Source organism: Lagopus muta, chromosome 26 (assembly GCF_023343835.1).
Source record: "Lagopus muta isolate bLagMut1 chromosome 26, bLagMut1 primary, whole genome shotgun sequence".
Lineage (NCBI taxonomy): Eukaryota > Metazoa > Chordata > Aves > Galliformes > Phasianidae > Lagopus > Lagopus muta.
Window position 1 is genome coordinate 3510293 of NC_064458.1, and position 14914 is coordinate 3525206.

General features: G+C 52.3%; 1 protein-coding gene across 6 annotated transcripts in view; it reads right to left on the reverse strand.

Moving 5' to 3' along the window:
* Positions 1-14914, reverse strand: part of CELF5 (CUGBP Elav-like family member 5) — a 35493-nt gene that overhangs the window by 14785 nt on the left and 5794 nt on the right. For all 6 annotated transcript variants that reach the window (XR_007373377.1, XM_048927777.1, XM_048927774.1 and 3 more), the window contains one exon: positions 9728-9810. Coding sequence is in view for 5 of the 6 variants with exons in the window: in XM_048927777.1 (XP_048783734.1) it covers positions 9728-9810 (83 nt within the window). In the remaining variant the exon portion in view is untranslated. The remainder of the gene's footprint in view (positions 1-9727; positions 9811-14914) is intronic.

The following is a 14914-nucleotide window of genomic DNA, read 5'->3' on the forward strand; positions in this document are numbered from 1 at the left end:
TACAGAGGCACCCAGGGATGCTGGGGCTGACAGCCTAGGGCAAGGAGCCAAAAGCACAGGGAGGGGGGGGGGGTGAAGAAGGGGGCTCGGTACCTGGGGACAGCTCACCGTCCCCTCCCCCAGAAGGGCTGTCACTCCAGTTCCAAGCACCTTGGGGAAAGGAGGTGTCGTCATGGAAACGGTTATTCACCGCATGGAACCTGACATTTGTGGTTGCCGTGGAAACCAGCTCTTGGGGGCATTCCCTCTGCTTTGCAGAAAAGAGACATTTTGGTATGATCTCCAGGGAGGGGCCCCCTCCGTCCATCTGTCCACCCCTTCCCCCTCCCCAGAGCCTGCAAGGCCCCAGTGGGGTGAGCCCACAGCACGGCCACAGGACTGCAGAGGTGCCAGCACTGATGCCAGAGCAGCAGCACGGGTCAGCAGCGGTGCCAGCCTGCCAGCAATGCCTGGCTGCGGCGAGCTGAGGCATCCCGGGGGGGGCAGCCAGCTCTGCACCCCATGGCTGCAGCCATAGCTTTTCCCCTGACTGCCTGACAGCCCACAGCTGAGTGTGGGGACCTCGCCGTCGGTGTCGCACCAAGCCCACGGCCAAGGGTTGCAACGCTGCCCACTCACTGAGCTCCAGTCCTCTTCTGCCCCAAAAGAGGTGGGGAAAGAGGAGAAAATGAGACGTGAGGAATCGGTCCAGATGCTGAGGCTGGGAGGAGAGCAGGGATTCTGTGTGTGCTGCTGTGTCCCGAAATGAGAGAGCTCCCAACCAAGGGGGAGGCAGGCATGGCCCTGGCTGCAGAGAGCTGCATACATGAGGTTTCCACGAGCAGGAGCTTGGCTTTAATCCTTCCAAGTCCCACGCTGCCACTGAAGATGAACAAAATTTCAAAGGCCTCTCAAGCAGAGATGTGAGCCTGCAAACACAAAGGGAGCCCACAGCTGCTTTAACTCCTCACCAGAGGCCTTGGAAGTGCCTCTGTGGTCAATAAAAATCGTACACAGGTCTTGGCAAAGAGCTCTGCGCCCAATAGGAACGGGACAGAAAAGGATGGAGAGAGATCACCTCTTCCACGTGAGAAAGGCATTCAGAGGCAGGATGGTGGGCAGGTCGTGCTTTCAGACCAAACAGCCACACTCCGGAGGTGGGCATTCCCTCATTCCTTCATCCTCTGCTCACCACCTCAGGCTGCACAGCTCTCAGGGACACCTGAGCCCACAACAGCCGCGTTTGTATGGGCCCAGAATCACAGCCAGAGGCAGCACACGTGTGCCTTGGATCCCGAATGGCAGAAATGCATGTGCACAGCCCCCATGCCTACCCCACACAAACATACATGAACACACGTGTGCTGCACAGGACAAAGAAATGATTCACGAGGCTGCGCCCGCCTCACAAGCCGAGCTTAATTTTTCCTCGTTAAATTATTTAGCTGGGCATTAAAATTTAACCTATTTGTTCATTTCTGAAGAATACCACGGCCACATTTTGCACACGCCAGCAGACCCACGTAGGCCAGATGCCCAGCCCTCAGCCCAAAGCTTCTCTCCCTGCTCAAACCCACGTTTGCAGCAATGCCTGCAGCTCAGCAACCCAGCAGCCACGTTTGCCAGGAGGAGCAGCGAGCTCTTCCTTTTGCTATTCCAGCTTTCAGGCTGCAGATAGAGAGAGACAGCCCCCATGGATGACAGGGCAAGCCTCTCTATTAATTAGGAGTTAAGTTATGTAGAATAGCCCCCCCAGGTACCATGCAGGGGAACCTCGCAGTGTTAAGTGGGTCAGAGGCAGAGCGCATTAAACACATGATGCAGGCTGGCTCCTCTGGGACTTCAGGAACCAAAAGGCATCCAAGGCCATTGGCAGAATGAGGTCCTGGGATTTCAGGCTTTGTAGGTTGTGGGCTGGACCTCTGCTGGCCACTTAAAGATGTCCTGCACGATGGTTGGAATCAATTCTAGCTGTGCAGCCAAAGTTAAATGCTGGTTTGCTCAATTGAACTCAGCACCTGGTGGGGAATACGGCGGGCTGGTGCCCAAACCTCCTGCTTGCTCTTTGCCTGGTGTGCTGGTGCACCTCAGCCCTATTCAGAAGGATCTGCCTTCACGAGGAAAGGGAAGTGGTCTCACACAGCAGTGAGCAACGTTAGCAACGAGCAGCACTCCAGCACAGCTCTAAGAGCTGCTGAAGAATTCAGTCCAATTAATCCCCATCCAATGCCATGCAAAAGGAGACAAGGATAATAATGAGAGCTGTGCTCCAGGTGGAAGAATCCGAGGGAGACGATGTTGGAGGTCACGCACAAAGTCCAGAGCCCAAACCACGCAGCTCCTGTCCCACATAGCAGCGGCCTTCTGTTTCCAACACCAACAAGATTGCTGGAGAGCTTTCACCTCACTTTGTGTCACAAGAAGAGCTGAGGAACTCATCCCACGGGTTTCTCTGGGAGGTACTTTTCCCCCAGCACACAGCAGAGGAGCTCCCTCCCCTTTCCTTCCAAAGCTGAGTGCACACAGGACTCAGCAAGCAGCCACTGGAGTGCATGGCCACGATACACATGCACTGACTGCTCTGTGCTCCTCCTCCCTTAACACAGTCAGCTCTCCTTGTCCCCCCTCCAGCTAGCACTGCTCTGGGAGCAAGGCAAGAAGCTTATTGCTGTGACTCAAAGCCTTTGCATCGTCTTGATAGCCCTGCAGAAGTGACAGCACCATTACTGTGCGTTAGCATCAGACAAGCAGCAGGGAGGTCAGCTCAGTGTAGCACAGACAGCCCTGCCACGTGCGTGGCTTTGGCAGGCACACATCATCAGGTCAGGCTCCTGGGATCCACGCTGCTCTCATGGGGCTCCTTCCCTGATATCTCAGAGCACCAAAGAGGACACTGGATGACATTCCCCATTGCTCTGATCTCCTCTTGTTATTTGAGCCCAGTGCCAAAGGGGCTTTAAGGTGAGAAAAGGGAGATGCCAAATGCTTCACATCTTTTTTTCTACAGGTGCTAGGGCACCAAGTGCACCCCTGGGAGCTAAAGGAAGAAAACTGCATCTCTTCAGCAGGGAAGGCAGGGTTATCAATCATAACCTACCATAGGCACCCAGCCAGGATGGCACTGCTGGTGAATTATTCTGTAAGAAACTCAGAGATGCCCCCAGATCAGCTGCCCTTATCCTCACAGGTGACCTCAGCCTGGCAGATGTTAAATAAGAACAGCACACTGCTGACACACAGCAGTGATGGTCCTGGGACCCCTGGAGCTCTGAGCTGCAAGGCTGTGCCTGTGGGAATGACAAACCCCCAACCAACTCCCAACCTGTGCAGGATTTGCTGCTCCAGATGGATGCATGCAAGTCTACATGGCCTGATGGGATCCATCCCACAGTACTCAAAGAGCTGCCTGGTGTCATTGCAAGACCTCTCTCAATTATTGTTCAACAGTCTGGGGCATCTGAAGAGGTTCCAGTCAAGTGGAAGCTGGCAAACTTTGCCCCAGTTTTCAAGAAGGAAGACCCTGGTAATTGCAGGTCTGCCTCAATTCAGTGCCTGACAGAATTACAGAGATCCACTCTGGGAGTTACTGAGAAATACCTGAAAGACAACGTGGTCACTGGTCGTAGCCAAGAGGGGGTTCAAGAGGCAGGTTCACCTGTTTAGCTGACTTAATTTAGTTTTATGACAAGGTCACCCATGTTGTTTTCCAGTCAATGTCATCTTTTTGGACTGCAGCAAAGCCTGTAATGCAGTTCCTCACAGCGTGCTTCTGTACCAAATGCCCAGCATCCAGCTACATCAGCACACAGTTCAGTGGGTGAACAACTGGCTGACGGGTTCAAAATGTTCAGGTAACTGGGACTGCAGCAGGCTGGCAGGTTCAATCAGTGGGATTCTGCTTGGCTCCATTCTAGGGGCCGAGGGAGCAGCTCTTGAGCCCCCTGCCCCTCATCTTCAGGCAGCACCTCCTTCCTTCACACCTGGGGGGCTCTGCCAGTGGCACCGCTGCCCAGCAGCAGAGCAGGGGGCTTTCTGAAACATTCTACAGGAGCCTGGTGCTGCTCCTGGCTGCCGAGGGTGAGGGAGCACCAGGTGGGCCTTAGAGGGGCAGTGAGGCAACATCTGAATGGGATGAGAAGGGAAAGGTACAACCTGCTTTCTCAGAGCTTCTTGTTTCAGGACTTCTCCACTTCTCAGACAAGATGTGGATGCTACGTGCCTGGAGGTGCTCGAGGCCAGGCTGGATGAGGCCCTGCACAACCTGGTCCAGTGCCTGTGCTAGTGCTTGGCAATCCTGCCTGTGAAGGTGGGCTGGAATCATTTGATCTTACAGGTGCCTTCCAACCCAAGCCATCCCATGACTCCACACACCTTCATTCAAGAGTCCCCTCTCTCCCCTCACCATGCTCTACCTCTCCATCTCTCCTATAGCAAAAGAATGTTCCTACCTCTTCTTTGGTCTTCACCTTGGGAACATTTCTCCGATAGCAGAGGAGACACACAGGAACATGCTCACCACCTTAGGTAAACATGCCAGAAAATACGCCAGCTCTGGGAGACAAAAGCCAAAGCTCTGTGCTACGAGCCATGAGAGCCCAGCTGTGCAAAAGGCAGCAATGTCTAGAGGATGGGAGGGATGGATGGGATGTGCCTGTGCACAGGACAGAACCTGCATGTGCATTTTTGAACAGCATGCAGGAGTGGGTGCTGATCTTTAATTTCTTTATCCTTCCAACTCTGTAGGCTGCAAGCAGCAATGTTTGCCTTGGCAGCTTGCTCTCCCTCTGCCTCTTCAGGGTGTGAACTTCGTAGGGCTGCTGCCTTGCCTTGCTCTTAGTTCTCAGCCCCTTGAGCCAAATCTTGGATAGAATGAGCATTTGCACTCACCTCTGCAGTGAACGGGCACCTGTGCTGCTGCCTGCTCAGGGGCTCCCTGCTCTGCCCAAGGGTTCAAAGCACAAAGACCACCTCAATCAAGTGAACATCAGCCCCCAACAACGCTCAGACCCCACACTGCACCTCAGCTGCAATGCCTGTCCTGTTCACACAGAGAAACCACTTCACACATACTGCTCCACGTTGGCTTCACACAACTGCTTGGACAAAGGGGCAGAATGAGGTGCTCTGACCTCCAGCCCCTCTCCAGCCCCGTGCTCCCTCACACCACCACGTGCTGTGGATCCTGAGGCAGCCCACGTCCTGGCAGCGCAGGCACAGCCTGCCCACAGGGATGCTCTCCACTCACTGCTGTGTCTCTGCATTAATCCTGATGCCCAGCCATGTGAGTTACTGCTGCTGCATCTCAACCTCTGGTGCATTCCCAGAGTCTCTCTCTGCTCTAGTGCTGCTGCTGGCCGTAATTTTCCATTCCTGTGGCCCTGCATTCCCAAGCCCTCGCTGTATCCATGAGTTCTTTCCCTGCATTTTAGTGCCCCCACTGCTGCTCTCCAACTGCCCATATTCCCAGCTTGGATCAATACCAATTTCTGCCACTTACTCGCCTACCTTTCAGCAAGCCCTTCTTTGTTCTGCGTAGAAATAAAACAGGAACTGCATCTCGCCAGAAGAATTACTTTTTAAAAAATCCTCCCTCCCCTCCTCTCCCTCCATTCTTCTTTCCCTTCTTCAGGAGCAATTTTACGTAATTTGCAACTGTCTCCCTGCAAATGAAAAGCAACACAAAGCGCTTCTGCGAAATGCTGAAAAGCTGGCTGCTTTTCCCTCCAATTTCACTTAGCAAGAGGCTTTAACTTGGTGTGTGATCACTGTGCGTCATTAATAACCTCTCCAGTTCCTTTCAGAACTCAGCAAAGTGAAGGCACAATCACGAATCAAAGGCATGGGTTATTGAGATATAATATCATCTCACTGAGCCAGGGAGCAGCGAGGAGGTGAAATGCTGCTAGGCTGGCTGGCAGCTGAAGAGGACAATGGATTTCAGAAGGAGCATGAGAAATTGGTTTTCTCTCTGCATTTCAGATCCAAAGAATCTGCTTCTGCTCGGCCTCCACGGGCTGCTTGTCTTTCCTCAAACCTCGCAGACCTGCCCTCTCTGTTCTAGGAAGCTCCATCATTCCTTTCCCAAGGGAGAATCCAAGCACTTGTCAATTGCAGACTGGGCCGGCAGCAGTTCTGATGCCAACACAGGTGTTCTGTGCCTCTGAACACGAGCTGCAGGTAACGCAGTGCACAGCTGACAGCCTCCCTGCTTTGCACCCCGACTGAACCAACGCCTTGGGAAAGGGAGCGAACTGAAAATCTGGCTGCTTTCAGAAAGAGATGCTAAACCTCACTGTCCAAAACACGCTATTTTGAGTTTAACACTTGGATTCCATTTAGCTGCCGCTTACTTAAAGATAAACAGACGAAATAAAAATCACAGCGCAAAGAGGATTTCATTCCCAGAGAGAGAACTTGCCAGAAACACCATAAAAGCCAACAGAGACCACGGTGATTGCCACTGATTCATGCAGAAAACCGACAGTAATCAGCAGCCATTTAAGAGCTCAGGACAGCCACGCTGCAGGCATGACACTGCTGGAGCAGCGTGGCAGCGTTCCTTGGGCTGGCAGCCCTCACATCCAACCCACAGGGCACAGGTAGCACACGTGGGTGCAGAGCAAACCCAGAGATGGATGTGGGAAGAGAACCAGCAGCCCTGCTCCAGATCACCTGCCAAGCTGCATGCTCACAGCACGAGGACCGAGAAGAAACCGGTTCACAGCATCTCCCCAAGCCTGCCATTAGCACACAGACCAAGAAAGCCATTTGTTTGAGATCACAGAATCACACAGAATCACAGAATCACCCGGGTTGGAAGGGACCCCAAGGATCATGTAGTTCCAACCCCCCTGCCTGGCAGGGCCACCAAACATCCACATTCAGATCAGGTTGCCCAGGACCCCGTCCAACCTGGCCTTAAACACGTCCAAGGACGGGGCATCCACAACCTCCCTGGGCAGCCCGTTCCAGGGCCCAACCACTCTCCTAGTAAAGAACTTCCCCCTAACATCCAACCTAAATCTTCCCTCCTTCAACTTGGATCCATTTCCCCTCGTCCTGCTGTTGTCAGCCCTTTGGAAGAGTTTACTCCCCTCCTGGCTGTAGGTTCCCTTCAGGTATTGATAGGCTGCAATGAGGTCACCCCGCAGCCTTCTCTTCTCCAGGCTGAACAAGCCCAACTCCCTCAGCCTGTCCTCATAGGGGAGGTGCTCCAGCCCCCTGAATCAGCCACCAGTCTGTGCTGCACTGAGACCAACAAAGGGAGAACTTCATTCCTGTGGCATCCCCAGCTGCTTTGCAGCACAACAGCAAGAGCAGCACAGCCAACAAAGCCATGGTGTGTCTGTTCCAGTCTCTGCTGCCTCTGAAGGTGCTGCCCCCTGGTCATGCATTCAGATAAAAGTTTGTTACCCCCACACCAACACCACGTGCTCTTAAATTTTCTGCCTGCCATTCTCTAATAAGACATGAAATGGGTAAAATGAACCAAAAAATGCAGACCACAGCCCATGTACTGAAATCCCAGAGCTGTGGTCCACTAAGTTCCCTTCTCTGTCCTATGTTGGGGTCCTCACCATATTGTTGGTGTGAATTTTTGCCACAGTTCCTCAGAAGATGCTCCAGCTGTGAATGCATACAGAAGAAACGTCACAGCCTTGCTCCCACAGCAGGGAAACAATCACTTACCCAGCACTCCTGCCTGTGTCTAAGTTCCAGAATATTCTCTGTGACCAACTGGGATGGGTGATACTCCATGGAAACAGGCAACCCAGGTTAAGAAGAGGGGGCTGGAAGCTGCCTCAGGTCAAGCAGCCTGTCACCAAGCCTGGGGGTGTTCAAGGAAAGGCTGGATGTTGTGTTGAGGGACGTGGTTTAGTGGGAGCTGTTGGGAACAGGTGAACGGTTGGACTGGATGAGCTTTGAGGTCTTTTCCAACCTTGGTGATTCTATGATTCTAAGCAGCCCATGTCCACGCTAAGATCAGCTCTGCCCAAATCAGAACAGAGGCCGTTTCATTCTGGCAGTGACCATCTCTAAATGAATGAAGTGGTCAAATGACCTCCTGCCTTCTCGTTCACAGAAAGAATTCCCAAAAGAGGAATGCAGTGTGATAAAGCAAGAAGCTGCCAGCCTGAAGATCGACAGCTCCACATACAGCACAGTTCATCTGTATCTTAATCCCGAAGCTTAATTACAGCACACTGCTCATTAACTGTCTCAAGATTCACATGTTTGGAAGCGCTCAGCTAGCACACACTGCTTTTTCTTACACCTCCCTTAACAAAATAGATGATCACATTTAGATCATCACACCCCAAACGGACGCGCTTTGCATTGCTGCTTTAAGCACTGACAGCACAAACACAGCAGACCATGCAGAAGATCCCCAATGCAGGCATGCAGCAAAACTGAGACGGCTTTGAACGCGCTGAGCCTCGCAGCAACAACCTGCCAGGGTGCCTGTAACCCTGGGCAGGGCCGTGGCTGTGTCACACTGCTGTACCATGACTCATCACAGCTGCTCCTCCATCCTTCAGCTATTTCTTACAGTCTGCCTGCTCTGCCCAGGACCACTGCACACAGCAGATGACACAGAATTAACTCCAATGGCAGCTGAGAACCTGGCTGCCTGCACTCTGCCCCTCTGCTGTCCTCACATAACCTGAAACTGTAAAGATTCTATCAAGTGGCAATCGAGAGAGGCACATTTCCTGGCCCTCTGATGCCAGCCCATGGGAAAAGAGAGCACAGATACACAAACAGGAAAATATGTGTGTGTGTAAAGGTCTTCAGGGGAGCTGGGAGGGGAGCAGACTGGACCTGTATGGGTTAAAGAGGAAACATTATGGCTAAGAATTTCTAACCCTTCTCCAGAGTCCCCTGGTTTACATTAATTATCCTGCTGCCTTGAGCACTCAGGGCCTCCTGTGAGCTTCTGTCTACAAGTACCCAGCTCCTCCACCTACTCAACTACAAATGAATCTTTCCAGTGCGTTTGCTCAGCCCTCTCAGCACAGCGAGGGAATTGCCCAGTCAAAGCCCTCACACTGCACAGAAGCAGGAATGGCACTGATTCCAAACCCCCAGCTCACCAGCAGGTCCCAAGGAAGCAGAGGCTTGCCTGCAATGAGGGACCTGACCCAAAACAGCTGACTGCTCAGGATCCCTACTGCACTTTGCTCTCTGCACAGATGTAAACTGAGCAGGTCTCACCTGAGGGACAAGCCACAGTTACTGCAGCAGAATTGGTTTCATCTATATAACTCATTGCTATTCCAAACTATGGGACGTGCCAAGTACGTTTCTTCCTCTGAGAAGCTGATGGAGATCAGCACAGATCCACCCAGCAAAGTGCCCAGGCACCACAGTCTGCTGGAACTGGGAGCAGATGGACCAGCAAGTTCTGTGCTCCTGGAAGAAAAGGATCTGGTACCTTCTGTTGTGACTCCTGTCAGCTTCCCAGCATGGCTGCAGTGCAGGCCGAGGACACAAACATCACCCCAAGAGCAGCACAGCTCCCTAATGACAGCAGCACACAGCTGGAGGTGCCACATCCCACCACTGAGACCAAGGAACAGCACAGAAATAGGGATGGCTGGAGTCACGTGGGGCAGCCTTGGTAGGACAGACAAAGAACAGCAGCTGGGCAAAGAGCGCTCCTCTTTCCCAGGCCACTTTTACATCCCTGCTCCCTCCCCAGCAACCTCCTGCTCGCCAACCCGTGCCACAGTGTGCTGGAACTTACCCCTGGCAAAGTCTTCTGTTCGTGCAGTGCTGTCTGGGCCTTGATAGCAGAGTCTCTGGCACAGTATGTGAGGAATGCACAACCTGCAGGGACACAGCAAGCCTCACGTTAAACGTGCAATTGCAGATGCACAGCAACACAGTATTTCTCTTTGGTAAGAGCAGGTGACCAAGGTACCTAAATACTGGCCTGTGCCAGCAGACCTGGGCTCCAACTGTCCTGCTAAAGATGGAGTGCCCAGGACAGCCCTTGTGTGAAACCTGACTTCTTCATTAGCAGAGGGAGAGTGGAAGGTTTGCTAATTAAAGGAGCAAATGTTATGAAATCTAGAGGTACTGCAGTCTCTAGGGAAAAAGGCAAAGAAATAACATTAAAGGCCCTGCAGGTCTCATCTGAGGTCTGTTCAGCCATGGCAAGGGGTCCCAGGGAATCGCATCAATGTGAAATAGGTGTTGAGCAAAGTGAGAAACAACAGGAGAGCAAACAGCAGGGTAGCACTGCCTGTGGAGAAACAGCCCAAGACACAAAGAACAGAAGGGTGCAGGGACCAATATGGCTATTGATACAAAATAAAACAAGCCATGGACGAAGCAAAAGCAAAACCTGAGAAGCATCACGATCCAGCCCCATGGAACCTTAGAAAGCCACAGCAGGACGGGTTTGGCTTTCTGTGCCACACTGCCATCCATGATGGGGGAAACGGGGAACAGCAAAGCACAACGCACTCTGCAAGCACTGACTGAGGAAGGGAGATGTAAAGCATAAGGAAAAGGCCAGATCCTGACGTTCTCAGCCAAAGTCTGACCCAACATCTTAGCCTCAAACTGGAATCGGGGATGAGGGGAAGAATTGTGGTCCCTCCAGGAAGAAAAGGGATCATCTCTGGGTGCTCTGATGCTCAGAACAATCACACGAAACTAACCAAAGGAAGAAAAATTGGCTGATTATCAAGAAACATGTCCTAGCAGAGGGAAATTTATTAGACTGTGGAATGATCTCCCCGGGGAAGTGCCTGGAGCTCTGTCACTTGAGTTGTTTCAGATGAGGCTGGAGAACAGACTCAGACGCGTGTGACTCCCTCACTCATCCCCCTCCTATTCCCAGCAGCATTTCCCATCCTCAGCAGAAGCAAGACGTGTCCCTTCGGCCTGGCACTGAATGCCAATGTGCCCAGAGCTGTGCTGGGCTCGCAGATGCATCGGTGCAGCCCAACCAAAGCCTGCTCTTCTGCCTCCAAAACCACTTCAGAGCCCCATTGATCCAACGGGGGGCACAGGACGAAGCCTGCATGGAGCTCTCCCTCTGCTCCACAGTACAGAATGTTTTCAGGCCATGTGGAAGCCAGCTGCTCAAGACAATCCCAACCCATGGCAGCAGATTATGCTATTCTTCCATCCCGGCTCCCAGAAATTGCTGCAGCTGAGCAAATCATAGCCGTCCTTACAGCTCTTGCTAGAAAAAACAACACCACAAAGCCACCACCCTCCATGAATAGCACACATACAGGACTGGATGCCTCTAACAGAGAATTAAAGCTCCTTATTGCACGCGTTGGGAACCAAGAATGCTGCACCGAGGCCAGATGTGGGATCCACAGCTTATTTAACAAACACAGCAGGGACAGGAAACATGCAGGTAGCAGAGGCAGCCGGCCTCACTTTGGGGGAGATGCATCCCTTTGCTTTCTCTCATCCCTTTGCTTTCTCTCACCCTTCAAAAGCACTCGTGTAACCACAGAGCCCATTTCTGACACGCACAGATTCAAAGTTCCAAACCCAGATGCTTTCCTGTCCGCTTCCACCCACTGCAATGGTCTGCTGCTCTGCAGGGCTGGGACAAATCACACAACGTCTGTACTGAGATCATCAGTCTGCATTAACCTCGTACAAAAGCCTGCTCATCAACCTGTTGTACCTGAGAAGCTCACGTTTGCTTCTAAGCAGCAGAAATGCAGGAGGCTGCAAAGAGCAAGGAGTAAAGAAGGTCAGCTGCAACCTTTGGACAACACGACTGCTGTCCCCCCACAGCCAGATGAGCTGGAGATGGGGTGCAGAAGTCAAAGCCCTGGTCAGAAATGCAGGAAGGGGTTTTCCAGAAGCACTAAGGCTGTCAATGGAAAGAAATACTTGGGGGAAAACATCTTTCTCTCTGAAGAGACATCATCTCTTGCTACTCCTGAGGATGCAGCCAGTAAGCAGAGCACCAGTGAAGCTTGCAGAAATACCAGAAGCTCGTGGAAGCAGAAAGAGATTCCACACTGTGACAGGACCTTGCTTACCATGGCTTTGGTGGGTTCCTCCTAAAACTCTGAGCCTTACAGAGACTCCCAGAAAAGAAGACGAGAGCAGAGTGCTTCTCTCCCCATTAATCCCCTCAGCAGAGAGAAAGCAACCACAGGGGTGCAGAGGGGCCCACGTCTCTCTCGTTTTGCATTTCCTGCTTTAGCTAACAGCAGACTCACAGGATCACAGAATCACAAGGTTGGAAACGACCTGCAACATCATCCAGTCCAACCACCCTCCCATTTCTATTACTACCACAAGCTACTAAACCATCTCTTGTAGCTCCTCATCCAGGCGCCTCTTGAACGCTGCCAGGGACGGTGACTCCACCACCTCCCTGGGCAGCCATTGCAGTGCCTGACCACGGACTCAGGTCAGTGGCAGCAGGCTTGTGGCATTCTGGACACTTCCAGCACCCAGCATGCTGTGCCTGCTGAGATGGTGCTGGAAGAGCCCTGGGGCTCTCAGGAAACCAAACGCCGTCCAACTGAAAATCCCAGCACAGGTTGTCCACTGAGATGGGGAACGATGGCACACTGCTACTGCACAGAGAGCTCACAGGAGGCCAACTCTGTCCTCCAGAGAGAGCATTTATTGATGGCACTGCTTTGCTTTGCCACCCTCTGGCACCTGCTCTCCTTCAGCTCCCCTGTGCGTGTGACCATGAGTAATTAGTTCATTAAACCTTGCAAAAAGATAAACAGGAGGGGAGGACGGACTTGACCAGTCATTGGCTTTCAGAGGCCGGTCTGCAGCACAGGAAGACAGCAAGAACAGCCAGGAGGCAGGAATTCAGGGAAGCTGGGCATTGAAACAAACAGGATGGTGAAGTTAGCAGGAAACCCCCTCCACAGGTTGCATGGATATACATCTACCAGCTGTCTGAAACTGAAACTAATTCCTATCCCACGAATTACAGCTTCACCTTGGGACCACACCACGCGTGGTCTCACACCTCCTGGCGCTGGATGCCCCCTCAATGGACAGAACTGGCATTTTCATCACGTTTTGGCTTTGCTTCTAAGAGGCAACGGGCTGCACGGCCCTTGGCTAACTGCAGGGGTGGCAGCACAGCTTGTGTGAGTGCTGCTCTCTGAGAACCACGCGTAGGCTGAGCTGCGTCAAACTGCTACCTGCCCATCCACCTCCCACTGCCTGCAGGAGGGTTTCCAGCTCCCTGCAAGCAGAACCCAGCCTTGTTCCACTTGCAAGACGCTGCAGCGAAAAGAAGATACGCCGTGCCTGATTCTACCTCCAAACCACACGTGGACTCTGGGATTTCAACCCCTTCAGATCCTGAATGTTACTCCAGACATTGGCAGCTGAAGGCCTCGAGTAAGAAAAGGCTGTCAGTTTGCAGAAGAGAGGGCCTGCCAGATTCAACTTCCCATTTAAAATCCTGTCAAACACTACAGCAGGGGAAGCACGGAGTCAGCAGGCTGCTTATCTTCAAGCCTACAGAAGCTGAGTCAAAACTCAGCTGCCGGTGAGGCACAGGAGGATGAGGCTGTTGTTGCCCTTTGGAAAAGTCACTCACCTGTCTCCAGATGCCCCATGAGAGGGGCTGCTCTTGTGATGCCATTCCCCAGCAGCTGAGCTCCATATCTCACAGTACAGCTTCCCTGCTTCCTCTCCCGCGGACGTTGCTAGGAAATCCATCTATGAGAGCACTCCTTGCTTTATGCCCAATCCTGGAAACTGGGGACAGCATTTTCTTCTCCATTCTCCCTGCTCAGAGCCCTCTGACCCATTCCAAGAGCCTGCTCTAATAAACAGCTCCCTGCTCTTTCTGTAAAGACATCAGCATTAAGGAAAACACTGCCATTAACATGCAAATGTACCTGTGATTAACACAAATAGAAACACTGCCTCATAAATAATATCAGGGAATTGGAACAGTACCAACTGCCAGTAGCCAGGTTACTGAGACCATAAATAAACAGGCTCTACCAAAACCATGTGGTAACTGAGTTCATGTCTCCATCTGCCTCCTCTACCTCCACCAAATCCCCCAGCTCTCAGCACAGGTGAAGAACAGCCCACAGGGTTTGGTTCTTGGACTCCACAGCCCAACTCCCAGCTTACTGCCCCTGGCTGGGCACAAAGAGCACCTTATTTTTCCACCTTTCCATCCACCCTGGAAGCAGAAGGAGCTGCTTGGCTCCTGGTGTCAAGGTGCAAGGGGCTGCAAGAAAAGCTGATGGTCTTTGCCAGCAGTGCTGGCCTCTCAGGCGAGTGCTTCTCCTCATTTTGGAGAAGGAAAAAGCAGATGGAAGATGCCTGCGAGCCGTCAGTTGGATCTGGGAACACGGGGAGAGAAAATATTTCAACCTACCAAGGATGATGATGGTTTCTGTACGGTGCAGGGATTGGTGCACAGGATCTGCCAAAGCCTTCCATGGCCCTGGGGAAGCAAAGCCCTGCCTGGGTGCCACTGCCAACACCCTGCTGGTAACACAGGGAGCAGAGCAGCTCCTGCACCAACACAGCCAGACCCAGTGGGATGGGAGGGGAACACTGGGACCAGGGACGCCTAGATTACGTGTTTGATTTCTTCACTCCCTTATCTCATAGAATCTCTAGAATCTGGCTCCAGAAGCATAAATAACCACAGACCACACAGTCCATATTCAGTAAGCCAACTGCAATGAAATGTGCCTTCACCTCGTGCCTTGGGTCCATTCTCCTCCCTCCAGCCTTGAAAGCTCACTGCTTACTGTCAGATGGTCACAGGTTTGGGCTCCCCATGCACACACACAAACACATCTTGGTTCTAAGTCACATTTACACCTTTAGCTAAATCCAAGCCAGCCCAACTCTGTTAGGCTTCAATGAGGAACTTTTCTATTTTTCCACCAGGGTTAGATTAGACCTTTTGCTTGGAAATAAACTTCTCTTTCCGCAT